The 23,036-nt window shown below is 39.5% G+C and overlaps 1 protein-coding gene across 5 annotated transcripts in view; it reads right to left on the reverse strand.

The window, feature by feature from the left end:
• Positions 1-21,734, reverse strand: part of CADPS2 (Ca++-dependent secretion activator 2) — a 375,512-nt gene extending 353,778 nt beyond the window's left edge. For 4 of the 5 annotated variants that reach the window (XM_010838081.1, XM_010838080.1, XM_010838082.1 and 1 more), the window contains exon 1: positions 21,380-21,733. In XM_010838081.1, the coding sequence (XP_010836383.1) occupies positions 21,380-21,682 (303 nt within the window). In that variant the 5' untranslated portion in view covers positions 21,683-21,733. Of the gene's footprint in view, positions 1-21,379 lie in introns of all 5 variants that reach the window. The other variant, XM_010838083.1, reaches the window with a different exon arrangement.
• Between the last annotated feature and the right edge of the window lie 1,302 nt (positions 21,735-23,036).

Genomic DNA, 23,036 nt, shown 5'->3' on the forward strand with positions numbered 1-23,036 from the left:
CAGAGGATGAAATGGCTGGATGGCATCACCAACTCAATGGATGTGAGTTTGAGTGAACTCCGGAAGTTGGTGATAGACAGGGAGTCCTGGCATGCTGCAATTCATGGGGTCACAAAGAGTCAGACACGATGAGCGACTGAACTAAACAATGGAAATATTAAAAATGAACTTTGAGGATAGAAAACATGGATTAGTCTTGACTTGCATCTCTCAAATCCTGGGCTCTCTGGGGCCCAGTCCTCTCAAGTTCCATTGAAGCTGTTTGAGAAGAGGTCCTACAAGTCAACAAATCTCCCTTTGCAGAAGTCCTCAGGAAGACGCAAAGACTTCACTGGAAGTCAACTATTTTATAGGTAAGAAAAGTTTAAACAGCATAAGAATAATCTTACAAAGTTTCACCCAACAGCTTCATTTTATAGTAGTAATATGTGATATCATTAAAGCTGCAAACATCAAACACTTGAATTCATTAAATTTGCTCATATCTTCAAGGAAAAAAAGTCTTTTATAAAAAGTACTTTTCATAGCACTGTTTAGCATCATTGCCCTCTATGATTAATCTATTTTCGAGAACCAGGATAATCGTCTTCACACTAATATTGTCAATCACTAAAAAGAAGGATTAATAGCTGTGTTTTTCCATAATGATGTCTTTGTACGTGCTAACCCTAGTCAATCGTGCCCTTCTTTCTCCCACTGGAAAAAAAAATTAGTTTTTTCTGAGTCCCCAGTCAAATTATGGCACATCTCTTTTCAAACAAATTATGTTATTTTCTTGTAATATTCATCTTCAGCTTTTAGTATGAAAAATACAAGTAGACTAGGATTTGTACTGCTCTATACACTTAATGTTTTCTCTGAGATTAATTCTTTTGCTGGTTATTCTATTTATATTATCTATATATCTGGAGATATAGAGAAGTAATTGACACAATCATAACACTGATTCCAAAAGGACACTCTATCCAACAATTTATTATATGATTTTCCTTTTTCTGTTTTTTCATATAATTTTCTAATAGCCCAATGATTTATTTGACAGTGCCTAATATGCATGGATTTTGTAACACAGCTGAAAAACCCTGATCAAAAGTTGAAGTATTAGCAAATTCATTTACTTTATCAACAGATCTGTTAATTTCTTGCCATTACTTGGATCAAATTATTTATCAGGAAGATGGTGTGCTACTCCACCTCACTGATTGCTTCTGCTGTTTTCTTTCATTCTCTTCACCCCTTCATTCTCTCAGCCCTTGCTGCTAAGTCACTTCAGTCGTGTATGACTCTGTGCGACCCCATAGACGGCAGCCCACCAGGCTCCCCCGTCCCTGGGATTCTCCAGGCAAGAACACTGGAGTGGGTTCCCATTTCCTTCTCCAATGCGTGAAAGTGAAGTCGCTCAGTTGTGTCCAACTCCTAACGACCCCATGGACTGTAGCCCACCAGGCTCCTCGGTCCATGGGAGTTTGCAGGCAAGAGTACTGGAGTGGGGTGCCAGGGCCTTCTCCGCTCTCAGCCCTTAAGCACACACAATTGGTTCTTAGCTATTGTTTGTAGTTGTTTCTCAATACAATGTTGCAAGTTAGCACATAGCTCTGCCCTCGCTCCCAAGGCCCAGCTCTTCCTCTTCCATTGTTGATGGCAAGGTCTTTACTTTCAGGCATCCAACAACGGCCTCAACTAAGACTGAATTGCCCTTCTTTACAGTCTACTCTTTATCATGGCTCCCCTACGTCCACATATGATTCTTACTACCATCGATCAGGCTAACAGCTTAGAAGAGAAGTCGAGGAGTAAAGGGCAGGTGATGGAAGGATGCAGGTAAGTGAACAGGGATAAATGGATATGAATGAACCAATGATACCCAGATAGCTTGGCTTAGTTTTCAGGTCCACCCTATCTTGTACCAATCTCACTTTTTAACCTCCCAGACAGTTACATTATCTATACAAATTCGTTTGCCCATTATACACAAAACACATTACATTTTCCCAACCATGTAATTTGCTTGTGTTTCTCCTGCCTGGGTTGCTCTTCTTATCTTTGCTGCCCAGATCAATCTCCAGATCTTCTGCAAAGATGACCTACCTACCTACCGGGTAACAAAGCAGGAATTGCCTGATGACATCTCTCTCATAGTTGTCTTCTAATTGTTCAGCTTCTCCGGTATTTATGAACTCTACCTCACACTGCAACATATGACACTTGTTAGCTCATCCTATCTCCCTGACAAGAGGCCTAAACCAATCCATCTCCAATGGTGGGAGATTCAAGTAACTACTCCCAGTTCTAACATACAATAAATACAGAGAATAATACCACCTGTATTTGTAAGGTTTTTGGACCCTAACATCCCTCCAGTTTGACTCATCTTTCATGAAGCACCTTCCTTCAAAAAAAGAAACAACAACAAAAATCTTCCTCCCTGCTATTCTGATCATTGACAATTAACCAGCAACTACAAGGCAACTAAAACTCTTTGTGCAATTTCATACAACAAAAAGAATATAAGGAAATGAAGTTATTCCCATACTCTGGAGAGCAATCCATTGCCTGTATGATGTTATGTATGAATCAGGTACCACTCTCTTGCTGGAGGCAAAGCTTTTAGAGAACACTCTTATATCTACTTTCTAAATTATGTATAAGGAACCTGACTCAGAAATAGCAGTTCTGCCATGGATTCTTGTAGCACAGTTCTAAGAGTCTTAAAAATGAATTTCCCGAACTACACTTCCCTGTCATTACTACTTAAAAGTAGAAGAAAGATGAATGAGTTAATTAGATATAAAATTGCCCTATGTGATCTGAACTAAACTATATTAAATAATGGATCAAAAAGTTCAAAAGTAAAAACATAAGAAATGTAACCTCAAACATAAAAACCAGAGGACTCTGATAGCCTGGAGAATAGTCATATATATTCTCTAAAATGGTAGGTAGAACTTTGCAAATTTTTACACATCATGAAATTTTCTTTAGTATTCCATTTGGTATTAACATTTTCTCTTCTAGACAGAAGTCATGAGCTTACATTTTCAAGCAATTATTTACGAACTACACTTCCCTCAATAAAATAAGTAAATATACATTCACATTAATGAAATAACAATGAAATAGATTTTAGCAGTAAGTAAAATAACACAGACACTATCAGCGATTTTAGAGAACTCTGCAGTGCAGTTTATAACTTTAGTCTCACCAGGACTAATAAGAGTAAATTTATACAGCACTCTATGTCAAAAACCATTCTAAGCATTTGTAAACATTACTGCATTGAAACCTCAGAGCAACCATATGGAGTAGTTATCATTATCCCAGTTTAATGATGAAAAATCTGAAGCACAGATAGGTTTAAGCAGTTTTCTAGGGTAAAGGTCACACAGTTAATACTTGGAAAGGCCAGGCTCTGAATCCTGTAGTTTGACCTGAGGGTTCAATGTAACCACCACTTACTCCTTTCACGACACCTCACTCCCAGCTTTCACTCTGTTGGTCACTTGCCATGAGTCCCCCAACAGGAGACACATGAAATATTACAGTATAATTAACGGTACAAAGATTCAAATATTTTAATATGTTCAAGTTGTTATAATGCAATAAAAGAGGTGTGTATAGCTATGTTAGCTTCCCTGGTGGCTCAGGGATAAGAAAACCTTCTTAAGTAAACAATGCAAAGAAATGGAGGAAAACAACAGAATGGTAAAGACAAGAGATTTTTTCAAGAAAATCAGATACCAAGGGAACAGTTCATGCACAGATGGCCATAATAAAGGACAGAAACAGCAAGGATCTAACAGAAGCAGAAGAGATTAAGAAGAAATGGCAAGTACAAAAAAGGTCTTAATAACCCAGATATCTACTGTGGTGTGATCACTCACCTAGAGCCAGTCATCCTGGAGCGTGATGTCAAGTGAACCTTAGGAAGCATTACTACAAACAAAGCTAGTGGAGGTGATGGAATTCTAGCTGAGCTATTTCAAATTTTAAAAGATGCTGCTGTTAAAGTGCTTCACTCCATATGCCAGCAAATCTGGAAAACTCAACAGTGGCCACAGGACTGGAAAAAGTCAGTTTTAATTCCAATCCCAAAGAAGGGCAATGCCAAAGATTATTGAAACTACCACACGATTGCACTCTTTTCACACACTAGCAAGGTCATGCTTAAAATCTTGTAAACCAGACTTCAACAGTATGTAAACCAAGAACTTCCATACATACAAGCTGGATTTAGAAAAGGCAGAGGAACCAGAGATCAAATTGCCAACATCCTTTGGATCGTTGAAAAGGCACGAGAGTTCCAGTAAAACATCTACTTCTGCTTCATTGACTATGCTAAATCCTTTGACTGTGTGTATCAGAACAAACTGTGGAAAAATCTTAAAGAGATGCGAATACCAGACCACCTTATTTGCCACTGAAAGACTTGTATGCAGGTCAAGAAGCAACAGTTAGAGCTGGACTTGGAACAATGGACTGGTTCAAATTGGGAAAGGAGTACATCAAGACTGTATATTGTCACCCTGTTGTTTAACTTATATGCAGAGTTTATCATGCAAAATGTTGGGCTGGATGAATCACAAGCTGGAATCAAGACTGCCAGAAGAAATATCAACAACCTCAGATAGGCAGATGACACCACTTTAATGGCAGAAAGCAAAGAGGAACTAAAGAGCCTCTTGATGAGGCTGAAAGTTGACAGTGAAAAGTCTAGCTTAAAACTCAACATTCAAAAACTAAGATCATGGCAACCAGTCCTATCACTTCATGACAAATAGATGGGCAAATGTGGAAACAGTGACAGCCTTTATTTTCTTGGGCTCCAAAATCACTGCAGATGGTGATTGCAGCCATGAAATTAAAAGACATTTGCTCCTTGGAAGAAAAACTATGATAAACCTAGACAGTGTATTTAAAAAGCAGAGCCATTACTTTGTCAACAAAGTCTGTCTAGTCAAAGCTATGGTTTTTCCAATAGTCATGTGTGGATGTGAGAGTTGGATCATATAGAAGGCTAAGCACTGAAAAATTGATGCTTTTGAACTGTGGTGTTGGAGAGTTGAGAGTCCCTTGGACTGCAAGGAAATCAAACCGTTCAATCCTAAAGGAAATCAACCCTGAATTCTCATTGGAAGGAATGATGCTGAAGCTGAAACTCCAATACTTTGGTCACTTGGTGGGAAGAGCTGACTCATTGGAAACAACCCTGATGCTAGGAAAGATTGAGGGCAGGAGGAGAAGGGGGCGATGGAGGATGAGATGGTTGGATGGCATCACGACTCAATGGACATGAGTTTGAACAAATTCTGGGAGATAGTGAAGGACAGGGAAGCCTGGTATGCTGCCGTCTACAGGGTTGCAAAGAGTCAGACACAGCAACAACTGAACAACAACTGGTGGCTCAGACAGTAAAGAATCTGCCAATACTGGATGCTTGGGGCTGGTGCACTGGGACGACCCAGAGGGATGGTATGGGGAGGGGGGAGGGAGGAGGGTTCAGGATGGGGAGCACATGTATACCTGTGATGGATTCATTTTGATATTTGGCAAAACTAATACAATTATGTAAAGTTTAAAAAAAAAAAAAAAAAAAAGAATCTGCCAATAATGCAGGAGACCTGGGTTTGATCCCTGGGTCAGGAAGACCCCCTGGAAAAGGGAATGGCTACCCACTCCAGCAGTCTTGCCTGGAAAATTCCATGGACTGAACAGACTGGCAGGCTACAATCCGTGGGGTTGCAAAGAGTCAGACAGGACTAAGCAACTAACACTAATACACATGAGTATGATCAGATCAGATCAGTTGCTCAGTTGTGTCCGACTCTTTGTGACCCCATGAATCGCAGCATGCCAGGCCTCCAGAACTGTATATTCCTCATGGAATTTCCCCACCTCTTGTGATATTTAAGAAATGTGAGTGAGGGAAAGATTTGTGGAAATGGAATTTGTCTTGCATTTTCAAGAATGGAGAAGAAGGATTACAAGTGAAAAGAGTAAAGTGAGACAAAATGAAAAGTGTTAATACAGGGTGTTAATGAGGAACAGGGAGTGACTTGGCTTACCTTGCACAGGAGATATGTAATATAGTTACAGGGGGAGAACCTGGGAAAGAATCTAAGAAGGCCAGGGGGGGGCCAGATGAAAACCACAGATGATGAACACTTAGCCAAGGGGTGAATCTCATTCTGCTCATAGCCACCATATTTTTTCCCTATTCAAAGCTGGGTCATGAAGAGAACAGGATGGTGAAAAGTGAAAGTTGCTCAGTCATGTCTGACTCTTTGCTACATCATGGACTGTAGTTCACCAGCCTCCTCTGTCCATGGGATTCTCCAGGCAAGAATACTGGAGTGGGTTGCCATTTCTTTCTCCAGGGGTTTTTCATGATCTGGGGATTGAAATTGGGTTTCCTGCATTGCAGGCAGATTCTTTACTGTCTGAGGCATGGGTTATCATGAAAACAGGATGACACTTCAATAATGTTAATCTGGCAAAAAGATACATAGGATAGGAAGAGGGAAGCAGGTGAAAGGTTACTATCATGCTACATATGAGAGGTACTGAAGTTTCCAGCTGTGGGGATGGACGTGGAATTAAGACAGGAACAGACAATACAACACAGAGAGAAAGTAATGGTGCCAGTCCATTGTCTGGATTGGAGAAGGCAATGGCACCCCACTCCAGCACTCTTGCCTGGAAAATCCCATGGACGGAGGAGCCTGGTAGGCTGCAGTCCATGGAGTCACCAAGAGTCGGACACGACTGAGCGACTTCACTTTCACTTTTCACTTTCCTGCATTGGAGAAGGAAATGGCAACCCACTCCAGTGTTCTTGCCTGGAGAATCCCAGGGACAGGGGAGCCTGGTGGGCTGCCGTCTATGGGGTTGCACAGAGTCGGACACAACTGAAGCAACTTAGCAGCAGCAGCAGCAGCATTGTCTGGACTGAAGGCAGTAAAAAAGGAACAGCTCCTGGTTATGAGTTGGAAAGATGAATATATGTAAGTAGAACCAGGTTTGAGATGAGAAAAAAATAGCATTTTGAACCTACTGATTTTGAGAAGTTTCAGATACAGAAGTCTGCCACAAAAAGAGTAGAAAGAAGAGCTGATCCATGTGAACAGGGTGAAAGAAAGTGATATTCAAAATAAGCATAGTGAAATAAAAAAATCACTGCAATACTTTCAGTGCAACAGTCCTAACAGCATCTGATTTCTCAAACAAACAAACAAGGTAGCAAGTCTATTTATATGTTTCAAACACTGTTCGTCTTGGTACCAAACCATGTACATAGTAAGTTCACACACGTCTGATGAGGCTTCATAAAAAAGATATAAAGCCCATTCATCTGGAGACATTCACATCAGAATCATGAAAACACTTTGCAAATAGGATACAACATCATTTTTATACATTTAAAAAGAGGCCTTTCTACCAGTCTGTAACAAATATTAATAGCTAGAAACATCACTGTTACCCATTACACAAGGAAAATCTTACTAAGATAATGATCAACTGGCCCTGCTCTATCTAAAGGGATTAGGGTAAACGGAGGTATTTCGTCTCTTTCTGGTCTTAAGCAGACGATTCAGGATATCATGACCCCAATAATCAGCTAAAAGTGTTAAATTCACAGAATACTCTTTGTAAGCATACATCAATCCCTCTTCTTTAGCTTTTTCAAGTTTCATTTTTTAAAAAAGTGCTTTGTAAGAACAAGTTTTCCTGACCACCTACCAGAAGAAATCAAGGTTCTGTGGTCCTTGTATTTCTAAAAATCTGAAAGCAATAGACAACTAAGAGTCAAGTCTGATGCTATGAGCCGGACACATAGAAAGCACTTGGTAAATTGTTTTCTTTTAATAAAATGATTCAATATACTAGATAGCAGGAATTTCTTGACTAATATTCTTCACTGCTAGCTGATTCCCTGAAGTTTTCCTGTTAACACTTCTTTTTTACCTTCCTGGTTCTTCGCTTAATCCTCTCCAATCAGGTTTGCTCCCTAACACTCTAGAAAAGCTTCCCATGTCAACAATGTCTTCCACTTGACAAACTCAGGGGTCACTTTGCTGTCATGTGGCATGGGTAACCACTCTCCTTGAAATGTCTTTCCGTGACTTTCCTGACACCACCCTTTCTGGTTTCCTCCTCCATCGCTGGCTCTTTCCCCTTTTTGCAACCTCTAAATCCTAGTGTTGCAGGTTTCTGCCCCGGGCCCCCCTTTTTTTGGAGGTCCAAACTCTACAAATATGATTTCATCATGTCTCATGACTTAAAATCTTACCTTTATCAAAACGATTTCCAAATCTTTATCTCCAGCTCTGATCTCTTGTTGAAATTTCAGGCTTCAACTACCACCTACCATCATGGACAACTAACATTCTGATTTCATCAGGTACACAATGGAATGCTTAATTTTCCCCCCACATATGCCTCCACCACACAACATTGCTCCATAGGAAGAGGGACTGCCATATACAGATAGCCTGGATCAATATCTGAACAGAATGGGTACTATGTTGAAAGAAACTCGAATCAGCGATGCCCCTATCAGACCAGGGTTAATATAAATGTTCCATCAGATAAACATAGACAACATAAAATGGAAGACAGCCATTAAAGCATACTGTTTTTTCTATAAAATGTAAGGGAGAGGAATAGGTAGATGGTACCCACAGTTCTAGAGAACAGTATGTCTTAAACTACAGACTCAAGTTGTTCCCATTTTCTGCTTGAATTCCTGGGCTTTCATCATATCCCTTTTAAGACAAGGGCTTCTCAGGTTGTGCAGTGGTAAAGAATCTGCTGCCAATGTAGGAAATGTGTGTTTGATTGCTGGGTTGGGAAGATCTCCTGGAGGAGGAAATGGCACCCCCCTCTGGTATTCTTGTCTGGAAGATTCCATGACAGAGGAGCTTGGAGGGCTACAGTCCATGGGGTTGCAAAGAGATGGACACAACTGAGCACGCACAGGTGCCTTAAGGCGAGCAGGTGGTTGAGTGCTCTGACTCAGATTAAAGCTCCAAGTGTGGGAACAGAGGAGGATTCTGAAGCCTAATACAGGGTATGGATCCAAGAGAATATGAAGAGAGATGCCCAAGTGAAATCCAATTGTCTAGGAACTTCATAAACCAACAGAGGAAAACAGGAGCACCGTAGGGCAAGAAGAAGAGCCTCAAATCTACTCTAATGATTAACATGTAGGTCATGTTCCATTTTTGTCTCTAGCAATGCTGGCTACGCCCACAGGTCAGGTGAGACAGGGGATGGGCCACATGCAACCCATTCTTTAGAACACAGAGAGCAATCTTTCCAGAAACCCAACTCGCTCCTGTCATTTCCTTTGCTCACAGACCAACAGTGTTCCCTATTATGTGATAATCCCAAGCTCTTCCAACTAGCATACAAGGTCCTTAATATTTATGTCCTTTCCTAACTCTGTAGCCTCATCTGTTAGTTCAGCAAGACACAAACCCCACAGATACCAAGCCATTTCATTCTCCTTGTGCCTCTGTACATGTTGTTTTCCTCCAGCTCGCTAAATTTCTGTGCAGCTTCCAAAATTCAGGAACTGTCCTCCTCAGAACCTTCACTGAAGCTCCAAAAGAGGACTGAGTTTCCATTCTTCCAAATCCTTTCTTCTTCTGGGCACACAGCTAGACTGTTTCCCAGCCTACTCTACAGTTAGAAGTGACCATGGCATGAAGTCCTCAAATGAACTGTCAGGTCCCCAGGGGTCCTTGGGTCTCAGCCATCACACGGGAAAGCGGTTACAAAACAGACACTAGGCCCCATGTCCACAGGTTGTTTCACTTAGTCTGAAGTGGGGCCCAGGAATCCAGTGGCTTTTAAAGCTCCTCAGGTCATTCTAACGTGGAGGGGAGGAGCACTAAAGAAATCCATGCAGACCATCCAGTACCAAATTAAGATACTGCCATCCATGTGCTCACATACTGCCTCATAAATAACCTCAAAGACACACTGATTAACTATACCACTCATCATTTTTCCTTTACATACCTGTCTCCTGACCACACCAAACACTGTGAGGAAAAGAATAAAATCTTGTCATTTTACCTTGACTGAAAGGATAAAATCTTGTCATTTTTGTATCTTCATTGTCAACCGGTATTTTTAGAAGGAATTCAACAAGCGTTTTTGAGTGTATAAAAGAAATATGTTTATCACATATATTTAATTTTAATTTTGATAGGATACTTCATTAACATATTTTCATGAAAAATTGAGAACAGCATTCATATTATACTTGGAACAATAGATTCATATAATTTTTTATTCATGAATAGATGAAATAGGTCACAAAGCACATTGGCAAATACACTTTTCCCTTCTATTACTATTACAAAAATGCCTTATCTCTATAGATTTCTGTTGTCTTATCATGTAAAATAATGTGGAAATATTGGAATAAAATCCTAATTTCAACAGGCTAGATCAAGGTAAAGAAGAAAAGCCTAAAAATAATGCACAGAATGTCTGATGGTAGGCTATATTTTTATCTGATGAGATTCAGGAGAAAGCAAAAAGAAATTAAAACATTTTAGGAGAAATCTTACTTAGAAATATTTTTATGTAGCTCCCCTACACATGAGTGAAAGTGACAGTCACTCAATCATGTCCCGACTCTTTGTGACCCCTTGGACTATAGCCCACCAGGTTCCTCTGTCCATGGGGATTCTGCAGGCAAGAATTCTGGAGTGGGTTGCCATTCCCTTCTCCAGGGGATCTTCCCAACCCAGGGATTGAACCTGGGTCTCCCTCATTGCAGGCAGATTCTTTACCATCTGAGCCACTGTATACACAGAGGCCAAAGATTAGAAAAAAATAATAATAATACAAAGTCAAATGAAGCAACACTGATAAAAGCTATAAATTGATTTAAGAATATAATACAGTAGTATTCACAATTTTTAAGCCTTAATTTTTAGAGAAGAAATTGATTCAATATTATTAACCAAACTCTAATTCATTTAACGGAAATCAGATTCATCAACTTATATCATGATACCTTCACTTTTAAAAGTGAATATGTATATAAACTTTATAGCTATTCCAATTATTAAATTCAGGATTTCAAAAGTCAGGTATTATAAGATCCAATCAGTCTCAAGGTCTTCAGTTGCTTCTTGCTGTTTCCTAAAACATGACAATTGCCATTTAATGACATTCACTTGAATATTTCCCTCAAGCATTTTGAGATTTAAAATTACACTCACAAGGAAAGATATACCTTGCTAACAGTCATTTCCTCAACTTTATTTTCCTATCTAGCAAATGACTGTTATCAAATGTAATTGTCTCTATAGAATGTGCTTTTCTATATTTGCCAAAGTAGACAAATTATGTTAAAATGTATTATCAGCCACATGCTACTATTTGAGAAAAAAGATGACAGTGGTGAAAGGCAGCTATCAATTTCCTCTGAGAATGCACATCTCTATTTTCCCTTTACAACCTTGATAGTGGGTCTTCAGAACAGAATGCCTCATGGTTTCTGCACTTTCAAACGAAGACTCTCATAATCAGAGATGCAAGAGGCATTGCAACTGCCTCTGTTATTTTATTTTTTAATTTCTAGACCTGAAGCACTTAATCTCCAAAGCTGAGAATTCTTAGTGAAAGGAAATCGTAAGATTGAACACAATACTTTTTAACTATTCATAAATATTCCTGTTTATTCCTTACAAACATCCAAACAATTCAGGAGTATTACTTTACACAGTTCTTAAGAGTCTGCAGGATATAAGGAACTTGGAGGAGGAGTGGGGGGCTGTATTTAAAGAGGAAGATTTAAGTTAACTTTGCTTTGACTCTTGGGTAAACATGGGTGAGACTTTCTGCAGTGAATGGAATGAGATTATGAAAGATTAATGAAGATTGCCTTTGGCAGAAAAGATCAGGATTTAGATGGCTGTAAAATTCAGTTAATTAATCCTCTTAAAATACAGAGGTAGAAGAGGGAGAATGACAGCCTGTATATGGGACTGTGTATTCCACTGCTCAGACTCTGCTTATTTTCATTTAGGAGTGTGTCTCTGCAATCTACAACAGCCTTACCCACAAGTGCTAATATCACCTTAAACCACAGCCCCAACCCCTCCTTATACTAGCAGCTCCCCGCGGCGCCAGGGTCTGCTTATATCTCCATACCTGCACATGTTCCTCCCTCCCCCAGAATGCACAGCATCTTCTTGTCCTCTTGACCCTTTTTCATGACACACCTGAAGATTACACAGTCCTCCCCAACGTGGCATCTTCAACCTCAAGAAGGTGTATCAGGGACTGACCACATCACTGAGGCACGTACAGCAGTGCTTTTCTTTTCTTTTAAATGAAAGCTAGCAAATAACTAAATCTCACGTCTATGTTCACATCTGTATTCCCTACAGGATTACACAGAATGGGTCAACTAATTGATTTGAACAAACCGCACCTTCCTTTGTCATATTTTAAAATAATCTTTAAAAAGCATTTCATTTCCATTCAAAGAAAGGCAGCTGATTCATTACTAGTACCACTTAGGCAACAGTATTTTAATTCAAAAATAGGTGATTAAAAGGATAAAAATTATACCCAAGACTATAAAACACACAGCTTTAATATCAACTAGCTTCCTTTTCCCAAGTATAACTGTATTTACTTGAAGTCCACTGCATTTCCTTAGAGTTACCCTGAAATTAAACCTTCTACTGACAGACTGGGCTTCTTTCACCCTTGTTACGTTAATACCCTGATTCAAGTAAATGACGGCTAATGGTGTCAGATTGTGGTATTGTTATGTTGCTCACTGCTGAATGTACACTTTGCGCTCTTTTCCATCTTTTTTCCTTAGCATTTTGTGCTCCAATGCACACACAATATTCTCAAACCAAAGAAACCAAAATCGGACAGTTTTAATAGCACAATCACTCATCTATGTCATATGTGGGCTGTTCTTATGCTTTATTTCTGATATAATGTAAATAATTTTTCTTTTGATTATCTCTGGTTTCATAACTTAATTATGATATGAGAGTTTCTTTTATGCCTTCATTCTGAATTTATTAAGTTCTTGGCTTTGACTGGAAGTCACAGAAACACCTATGCTTTTTCAGAAGATGGCTTCCTATTTTTCCATTCTAGATGCAATTCCCAGGGCTCTGGGACAAGGGTTACAAAACCATGTGGGGTTCTTGCTGGCTGTATCTCTCATTCATATCCCTTCCTTCCCAAGTCCCCAGGGGCTGTCTGGCTGTAGACTTCCTGCATGTCTTAGCAGAATAGCTTCCTATTCTGAGCTTCTGACTCTGAAGCAACAACATGTCTTTGAGATCTCCTAGGAAGGCACTCCTAGGAGCATTACTGACTCAACGGACATGAACTTGAACAAACTCCAGGATATGGTGAAGGTCAGGGAAGCCTGGCATGCTGCAGTCCATGGGGTCACAAAGAATTGGACACGACTGAGAGACTGAACAACAAGGAGGATGCTGTTGGCAAAAACAAGGGGTCAGACAAGGGTAAATAAATACAGAAGCAAGAGTGTTACACTTAGCAAGAGCCTCAGAGCTTTTCTTGAGACCCAGGGAAAGTGGAGAAAATTCCACCAACATGGCACCCCACTCCAGTACTCTTGCCTGGAAAATCCCATGGATGGAGGAGCCTGGTAGGCTTCAGTCCATGGGGTCGCTAAGAGTCAGACACGACTGAGCGACTTCCCTTTCACTTTTCGCTTTCATGCATTGGAGAAGGAAATGGCAGCCCACTCCAGTATTCTTGCCTGGAGAATCCCAGGGACGGGGGAGCCTGGTGGCTGCCATCTATGGGGTCACACAGAGTAGGATACGACTGAAGTGACTTAGCATAGCATAGCATACCTGGAGCCAGGTGCCAGCCACTCAGCTAGCTTTAGACCCTCTCTGCTCCTCCAAGCCCTGCTCTCTGGATTTCTCTCCTCACATCATTCCTTTCCTATACTGGGCAGGCTATTTTCTGTGGTTTCTATAATCTTTTCTTTTTTAAACTCTGTTGAAAGACAACAAAGGAACAGATAAGATAGATTGGTTCTTGACAGGGAAAAAAAAGAATCTCAGCTGTTTTTCTCAACAATCCATTTATTTTCCTCATTTCTGAAAAGTGATTGTTATTCCAAAGGAAAGCTCTTTGCTTATGTATGAGTATTTTTGTAATTTAAGTTAATCAAAAAATCTTTAAGCTTTTCTTTCAAATCTTAGAAGTGAAGAGAACTCCAATTTCAGCTCAGACATGTAAAGAGCTTGGAAGATGTCATCCTTCTTGTCCTTACAATAAGAGTCGGAGAAGCTGAAAATCAATGACTTTTCTTCACTTATGGGAGAACTGAGGTTTCGGGGCAAACCACTAACCCAATATCTGGAAACAGGCAAAACAGAGAGATACTACATTTAGAGCAGAAGTCAATGGATGCCAGAAATATAGAATCATTTATCTGACAAGTAATTTTGGGCACATAACTAGAAGCTGAGGGCCGAGAGTGAGAAACTCCTGGGGTTGTAACCATAAGGGAGCTTCCATGCTTTCCTGGGCTTTCTTCCAGTAACCTCATCAAATTCTCACAGTAAGGATCCAAGACGGTTTCACATGTGGACCTGGCAGGGAGAGGGGAAGAAAAGCCATTGTTATACCTCCCTGATTCTTCTCCCTAACAAAGGGGGAAAGACTTAGCTAGAGGAAAACATGGAAAAACAAATCCCAGCTAGAGGAGGAGGAGGCTGCCCTCTCTAGTCCTCTGCAGTCTTTCTGTCATGTCTATAGGAAATAATAACAAAAACCCCAGTGTGAACAGGGTCAAGATTTCAAGGAAATACATAGGGATGGTTCAGCTAGGGAAGGAGATAAAGGGATGTAGAAAGAGGAAAAACAATATTCATGGACAAAGGATACAAACATCTGTGAAGTTTACTGTGCTGAGATACTGTTGTTGTTGCTCAGTCCCTAAGTTGGGTCTAGTTCTTTGTGACCCCATGGACTGCAGCCCACCTGACTCCTCTATCCTCCTCTATTCCCCAGACTTTGCTCAAATTCATGTCCATTGAGTCAGTGATGCCATTTAACTACCTCATCCTCTGTTGCCCCCTTCCTCTTTTTGTCTTCAATCTTTCCCAGAATTGGGGTCTTTTCTTCTGACATAGATCCTCTGAAAGACTGAGACTTTATCAAATTGTAGAACAAACACACTCCCTTCTCCCCAACACCTTACCACACTACCAGTGGCTCCAGAATAACATCTGGCCATGCCTAAAAGAGCTGCAAGATGCACTCTGAAGAGGAATACTTAGGGAAGACCAAGTCAAGACAAGAGACAAAGGCAAGGACACTAGAAGAATTTAAAGCTTCTTATACCTGTGGCTACAACAAATATTAAACCCAACCAACCTCCCAGTCAGACTAACATTAGTGCTGACACTAAAGGCAAATATATCACAGCATGTATTACCTGATATTACACGTCTGGCTTTCAACAAAATGTTACAAAGCATGTCAAAAGGCAAAAAAGAAAAAAGAACAGTCTGTGGAGATAAATCATGCCTCCAAATCAGATTAAGATGTGACACAGATGTAGTTAAGAAACAAGGAATTTAAGTAACTGTAATGCAAAAAAGCAAAATGGCTGCCTGAGGAGGCCTTACAAATAGCTGTGAAAAGAAGAGAAGCTAAAAGCAAAGGAGAAAAGGAAAGATCTACCCATTTGAATGCAGAGTTCCAAAGAATAGCAAGGAGAGATAAGAAAGCCTTCCTCAGTGATCAATGTAAAGAGACAGAGGGAAAAAATAGAATGGGAAAGACTAGAGATCTCTTCAAGATAATTAGAGATACCAAGGGTACATTTCATGCAAAGATGGTCTCAATAAAGGACAGAAATGGTAGGGACCTAACAGAAGCAGAAGATATTAAGAAGAGGTGGCAAGAATACACAGAAGAATTGAACAAAAAAAGATCTTCATGACCCAGATAATCATGATTGTGTGATCATTGACCTAGAGCCAGACATCCTGGAATGTGAAGTCAAGTGGGCCTTAGAAAGCATCACTACGAACAAAACTAGTGGAGGTGATGGAATTCCAGTGGAGCTATTTCAAATCCTGAAAGATGATGCTGTGAAAGTGCTGCACTCAATATGCCAGCAAATTTGGAAAACTCAGCAGTGGCCACAGGACTGGAAAAGGTCAGTTTTGATTCCAATCCCAGAGAAAGGCAATGCCAAAGAATGCTCAAACTACCGCACAATTGCACTCATCTCACACGCTAGTATAGTAATGGTCAAAATTCTGCAAGCCAGGCTTCAGCAGTACATGAACCATGAACTTCCAGATGTTCAAGCTGGCTTTAAAAAAGGCAGAGGAACCAGAGATCAAATTGCCAACATCCGCTGGATCATTGAAAAAGCAAGGCAGTTCCAGAAAAGACATCTATTTCTGCTTTATTGACTATGCTAAAGCCTTTGGCTGTGTGGATCACAATAAACCGTGGAAAATTCTGAAGGAGATGGGAATACCAGACCACCTGATCTGCCTCTTGAGAAACCTATATGCACGTCAGGAAGCAACAGTTAGAACTGGACATGGAACAACAGACTGGTTCCAAATAGGAAAAGGAGTACGTCAAGGCTGTATATTGTCACCTTGCTTATTTAACTTATACGCAGAGTCCATCATGAGAAACGCTGGGTTGGAGGCAGCACAAGCTGGAATCAAGATTGCTGGGAGAAATATCAATAACCTCAGATATGCAGATGACACCATCCTTATGGCAGAAAGTGAAGAGTAACTAAAGAACCTTTTGATGAAAGTGAAAGAGGAGAGTGAAAAAAACTAAGACCATGGTATCCGGTCCCATCACTTCATGGCAAATAGATGGAGAAAGAGTGGAGACAGTGGCTGACTTTATTTTTCTGGGCTCCAGAATCACTGCAGATGGTGACTGCAGCCATGAAATTAAAAGACGCTTACTCCTTGGAAGGAAAGTTATGACCAACCTAGACAGCATATTAAAAAGCAGAGACATTACTTTGCCAACAAAGGTCCATCTAGTCAAGGCTATGGTTTTTCCAGTAGTCATATATGGATGTGAGAGTTGGACTATAAAGAAAGATGAGCGCCGAAGAATTGATGCTTTTGAACTGTGGTGTTGGAGAAGACTCCAAGGAGATCCAACCAGTCCATCCTAAAGGAGATCAGTGCTGAATGTTCATTGGTAGGACTGATGTTGAAGCTGAAACTCCAATACTTTGGCCACCTGATGTGAAGAGCTGACTCATGTGCAAAGACCCTGATGCTGGGAAAGATTGAGGGCAGGAGGAGAAGGGGACGACAGAGGATGAGACGATTGGATGGCATAACCAACTCAATGGACATGGGTTTGGGTGGCCTCTGGGAGTTGGTGATGGACAGGGAGGCCTGGCGTGCTGTGGTTCATGGGGTCGCAGAGAGTCGGACATGACTGAGCGACTGAAGTGAACTAACAGTATATTGAAGGCTCTAATGGAAAAAGTTGAAACCATACAGCTGAGTAATATAAGTAGGGAGATGGAAACTCTAAGAGTCAAGAGGAAAATGCTAGAAATCAAAATCACTGACAAAACAATGCCTTCCTGCGGATTCTTTCTTTAGAATCAGAATTCTTCTGAGGAAACAATCAGCGAACCTGAAGGTCAGCTGCAACTTTCCTCTCTAAAATGCGAAGAGAAAAAGAAATAAAAAGCAAACCAAAAACAAAACACACACACAAAACAGAACATTCCAGAACTATGAGGAGTAGCATAACTAGACATAAAAAAAGATAACTAAAATACTAGCAGGAGAAGGTAAAGATAGGATATAAGGAACATCTGAAGTTAATAATGGATGAGAAGTTTCCAAAGTTAATGACAGACACCAACCCTCAAATTCAGAAAGCTGAAACAAACTCCAAGCAAGAAAAATATTAAAAACTCATACCTAGGCAGGCATATCATATTCAAGCTACAAAAAACTAAGATAGGGAGAAAATATTAAAGGAAGCCAGAGGACAAAAACAAACAAAAACACAAAAACAAAACATCTTACTTAGAGAGAATCAAGTATAAGAGCTTCATCAAATTTCTCAGAAACCACACAAGCAAGACAATGGAGTAAAATCTTGAGTGTTAAAAGAAAAAAAAAAAAAAGATATAGTAAGTCTATATCTAGGGAAATTATCCTTTAAACATAAAGGAGGAAGAGACTTTATCAGAAAAACAAAAACTGGGTGAATTCATTATCAGTAGTCATGCCTTTCAATAAATGTTAAGTTTTTCTGATAAGGAAAATGATGCAGGTCAGAAACTTACACATGAAGAAAGAAAAGTGTCAGAGAAGGAATAAATGAAGGTGAAATTATATATGTGTGTATCTTTTATTTTTATTATTCTTAGTTGATCTAAAAGTTATCTGTTAAAAGCAATAGTAGTAACCATATGATGGGTGAATAGAACATACTATAGGTGAAATAAATGACAGAAATTTCACAAGGAATGGGAGTGAGGAATTGAGAATTCTCTACTATGGGAGAACTCTACTACACTTGAAGCCCTATAGTGTTATTTGAAGATGAGCTTGCTGCTGTTGCTAAGTTGCTTCAGTCGTGTCCGACTCTGTGTCCAACTCTGTGCGACCCCAAAGATGGCAGCCCACCAGGCTCCTCCATCCTTGGGATCTCCAGGCAAGAACACTGGAGTGGGTTGCCATTTCCTTCTCCAGTGCAGGAAAGTGAAGTCGCTGAGTTGTGTCCAACTCTTAGCGACCCCATGGACTGCAGCCTACCAGGCTCCTCTGTCCAAGGGATTTTCCATAGATTATGTTAAAATGCATATTGTAAAACCAAGGGCAATCACTAAAGACACTTTAAAAAGATAGGCAGTACATCAAAATAGGCTATAAAATGGAACAACACAAAAATCCAGTTAAAATTAGAGAAGGCAACAAAAAGGAGGGGAGACAAAGAGCAAACACAAAAAAGTGCCAGCGCTTACAAAGACTGGAATTTGGTCCAGTTCTGTCACTTTAAATACAATGGTCGAAACACACCCATTAAAGGACAGGTTGTCAGACTGGGTTAAAAACAAAAACAAGAAGTAATGTGCTGTTTATAAGAAATCCACTTTAAACAAAGGATCAGATAGGCTACAAGTAAACAGATGGAGGAAGATACACCATGCTAACCTTAACCAAAAGAAAGTTAAAGTATACTCAGCCATGAAAAGGAATGAAAGAGTGCCATGTGCAGAGACGTGGATGGACCTACAGACTGTCAAACAGAGTGAAGTGAGGTCAGAAAAAAAAAGACTTGTATAATATCGTTTATATGTGGCATCTAGAAAAATGGTACACATGAAGTTTCTTGTAAAATAGAAGGAAGATTCACAGATGTAGAAAACAAACTTATGGATACCAAAGAGTGAAGTTGGCAGGGGTGGGATGAACTGGGAGATGGGAATGACACACATACACTGCTATGCATAAAATATACAACCAATGAGAACCTACTGCATAGCACAGGGAACTCTAGTCAATGCTCTGTAGTGACTTAAATGGGAAGGAAATTTTAAAAGAGGGCATATGTACGCATATAACTGTTTGATTTTGCTGTACAACAGAAACTAACTCAATACTGTAAAGTAACTATATTCCAATAAAGATTTTTAAAAGAGAAAGCTGAAGAAGCCATATGAGTGTGAGACAAAGCAGACTTTGGAAAAAAGAAAAAAGATTATCAAGGACAAAACTGGAGTTTATATGAAGAGGTTAATTCCACAAAAAGACATAAAATGCTAAATGCGTACGAACTTAAAAAGCATCAAGATACAGGAGGTTAAGTACCAATAGAACTGAAGGTAAAAAATACATGCATTATTATAGATGGAGATTTAAACTAGAAGTATGTTACAGACCACAGAGGACAGAAACCAGGGGGTCAAAAGTCAAAACCCTTACTGTAGAAGTCATCTGCAAAAGTAAGCAAAAGATTAAATTTAACACATCTTGAATTAATTTAAAGTCACAAGTCCACAGGAATTTATGTGAGGACCCTCTAAAATTCAGGATAAATTCTAAAGCATTTGTAATAATGGATGTTAGAGGTCTATCTGCTCCATTAAGACTTCAGTACATAGAGAACAAATATTTTATTTGGTTTAGGTTGGTTTCCCCAACACCTAGCAAAGTTTTTGACTTGCATAGTTGGTAAACATCTACTGAATGTCTAAAGCTGACTCTTACTAATAAATTATGCTCATCAATATTTAACTATACAAGTGAGTTACTGTTTCATTAAAAATACAAAGTCCCAGTTGTGCTTCTTTTACAATGGAAGATTTTAGCTTTACAGGCATCCTCCAATATTATCAAAACCACCACCTGGTTTAATAACAAGTGAAAACAATTACAGTGAATGCATGAATTGTTCACAGGGTTAAGGTTCCACATTGCTTGTCTATTAATTAACTCTGCTAATTTATTCGCTGGAAATGATTCACAAATTAGTAATGCAAAGTAAATGACACATAGAATACAGAAATTGAGAAGCAGATTTGCAAAAAGATTTAAAATAAATGTAAACATATGTACATTATAGAAGTATCACTCTTAATGAACACACAAATTTTAAAATGCCAGAATTTTGTCAACTTAAATTGTTTATTAGGGTACAATTCAATCATTTATACAACTAAAATAAGCAGACAAAATACAACTATGGAAGGCATACATTTAGACAAATCATAGGCTCTAAAGATGAAAGACATGGAACAAACCAGACATTTTATTCAATTTTTGATATGCATGATTAAAATAACAACTGAGGAGCAAATATATTATTTATTCTGTCACTACTAAATTATGAAATTTAGCAACCTTCTTCAATTCATTCTCTCTGGCTGGGTTAAGGAAGGAAAATTTTGAAATTTCAGTCACTGCCATACAACTCTGAAGATAAGTATCATATCTTTTCGAAAAATTATTTTGCAGTGAGGAATACCTATTTATGATAAATTGCCCAGCTTCTTCAGATAACAAATGATTTTCACTTTACTATTCAGGGCATGCCCCATATATACCCAATAGGTACAAATCTGATGGTCTAAGATAGGGCACATGAGAACAACTACTTGTTGAATAAAATGCACAGATATTCTTCTTCTCCTATCAAATAATTCTTTAAAGCTTCTTCCAAATGTCATTATCTGACTTATTAAAATTCAGTTTCACTCAAAATTTCAAACAAAGTGATGAGAGAACGTAAAGTACCTCTTTATAGGCTTGCAAACACTTGGTATTCATTTTCTGAGTCAGACAGCAGAATAGGAAATAGCATAATCACTTACCTGACATGCATTATAAAGAAGTTGGTGTTCTAGTTTTTTAATCCCCAAAATCTGTTGAAACATTTCATAGAGTTGTTCCTTGCTCAGAATAAGTTCAGACACAGCACTCAGGGCCATTCTGTTTGGCGGTTTACACAAGTCCTCTTCACCCCTGTAAATGGCATCATACTTGGCTATCCAGGAACTCAGCACTGTCTCTTTGCTCAAGCCGTCGATTTCTGGCAAACTCCGCACACGTTTTTCTATGTTTTTCTTAAACACCTCTCTGAAGTCATTGGCAGAACATCCTCCACTCTGAACCATTCTGGCCACTCGATCACTCTTCAGAAAAACCTGAAAACCAAACAAAAAATAAATAAAAAATAAAAACCCACTTCCAATTAGGTGGGGCCACTAATACCAACTGCTTTTAGCAATCCAAGAGTTATGACACCAAACATTCTTCAGTGGTTCAAATGTTTTGTAAAACATGCCAACTCGTGACAAAATAGAGGCTCCAAATCATCTCTCTTAAAATGCCGAAATATTTAGGAGAAAAAACAATGAGTTTTGAGGACCTCCTAAGATGATCCGTCCTTGACTTACAGACTCTCCACATGAAGGTCATGTGGGGGGATCTCTGCAACTGATACCCTTAAGAGTTGATTGAGAAGGTAATTGGTGAGATGACCCAGCTTCTCTATCTGTACTTGGGAGTTCTGAGTAGTTCTTCAGTAAGGAGAAGGTTTGAGAAACTGAAAGCTATCAGTGTTGTAAGTCTAGTATCTAAGTCAATACCCTCTGGGTACAATCATTAATCACCACTCCTGTACAGATGGGGGTGGGGTACACCTGTTCCCATGCATGACTTCACCAGCTCCCCAATTTCTCATACACTTCTCACAGCTGCGAAGAATCCACGATGAAAAAGCAAAATCTAAGAAACTTCTAGCTGTCCACGAATGCCAGGTAAGAAATAAAATACAATGACAACTAGGGAGAGAGACACTTTTGAAGTGGGTAGGAAGAGATGGGTGACAAGTAGTAAGGTCATCCTGTGAGGGAGACATCAGACTTGGCCTCATATCTCTCCTTTCTTCTAAGTCAAAGACCCAATTATCAACAAACATCAGTCAGGATTCATGAAACATTGATTCTGTTATTAATATTCCTATGAATCCTCTATAGGTCACAAGAGACTGATTTCATTCCTGTTTTCTTCCTATAATAACAAAATATTCTTCCAAAGAGCCTGCTGGACTATTTAACATAGCCCCCATGAGTTCCATCCATTGCTGAGACTTCTGGAACACAAGTTAATATCAATCATTTTCCTAAGAACTGACTCAGGATACCAAGGTGCTCCTAAATCAAGACCCCACTCCCTGTTCTCTGCTACTACCATGTTTGTCTGCGTGCGGGCCAGCAGCACACACGGTCCATGCAAAGCAGCCCCAATGACTGCCATCTGAGCTACCATGTCCTAAACCTTGGCCCCACTTGATTTCTCCCTTTTTCAGACCATTCGTACAAAATGTTGTTTCCTATCTTTGCTCATTGGCCAGGGGGTATTCCTGACTTGAATATTTTGGTTGACTAAATTAGGATGGTATCACTGACTCAATGGACATGAGTTTGAGTGAACTCCGGGAGTTGGTGATGGATAGGGAGGCCTGAC

This window comes from Bison bison, unplaced genomic scaffold (assembly GCF_000754665.1).
Source record: "Bison bison bison isolate TAMUID 2011002044 unplaced genomic scaffold, Bison_UMD1.0 scf7180017864089, whole genome shotgun sequence".
NCBI lineage: Eukaryota > Metazoa > Chordata > Mammalia > Artiodactyla > Bovidae > Bison > Bison bison.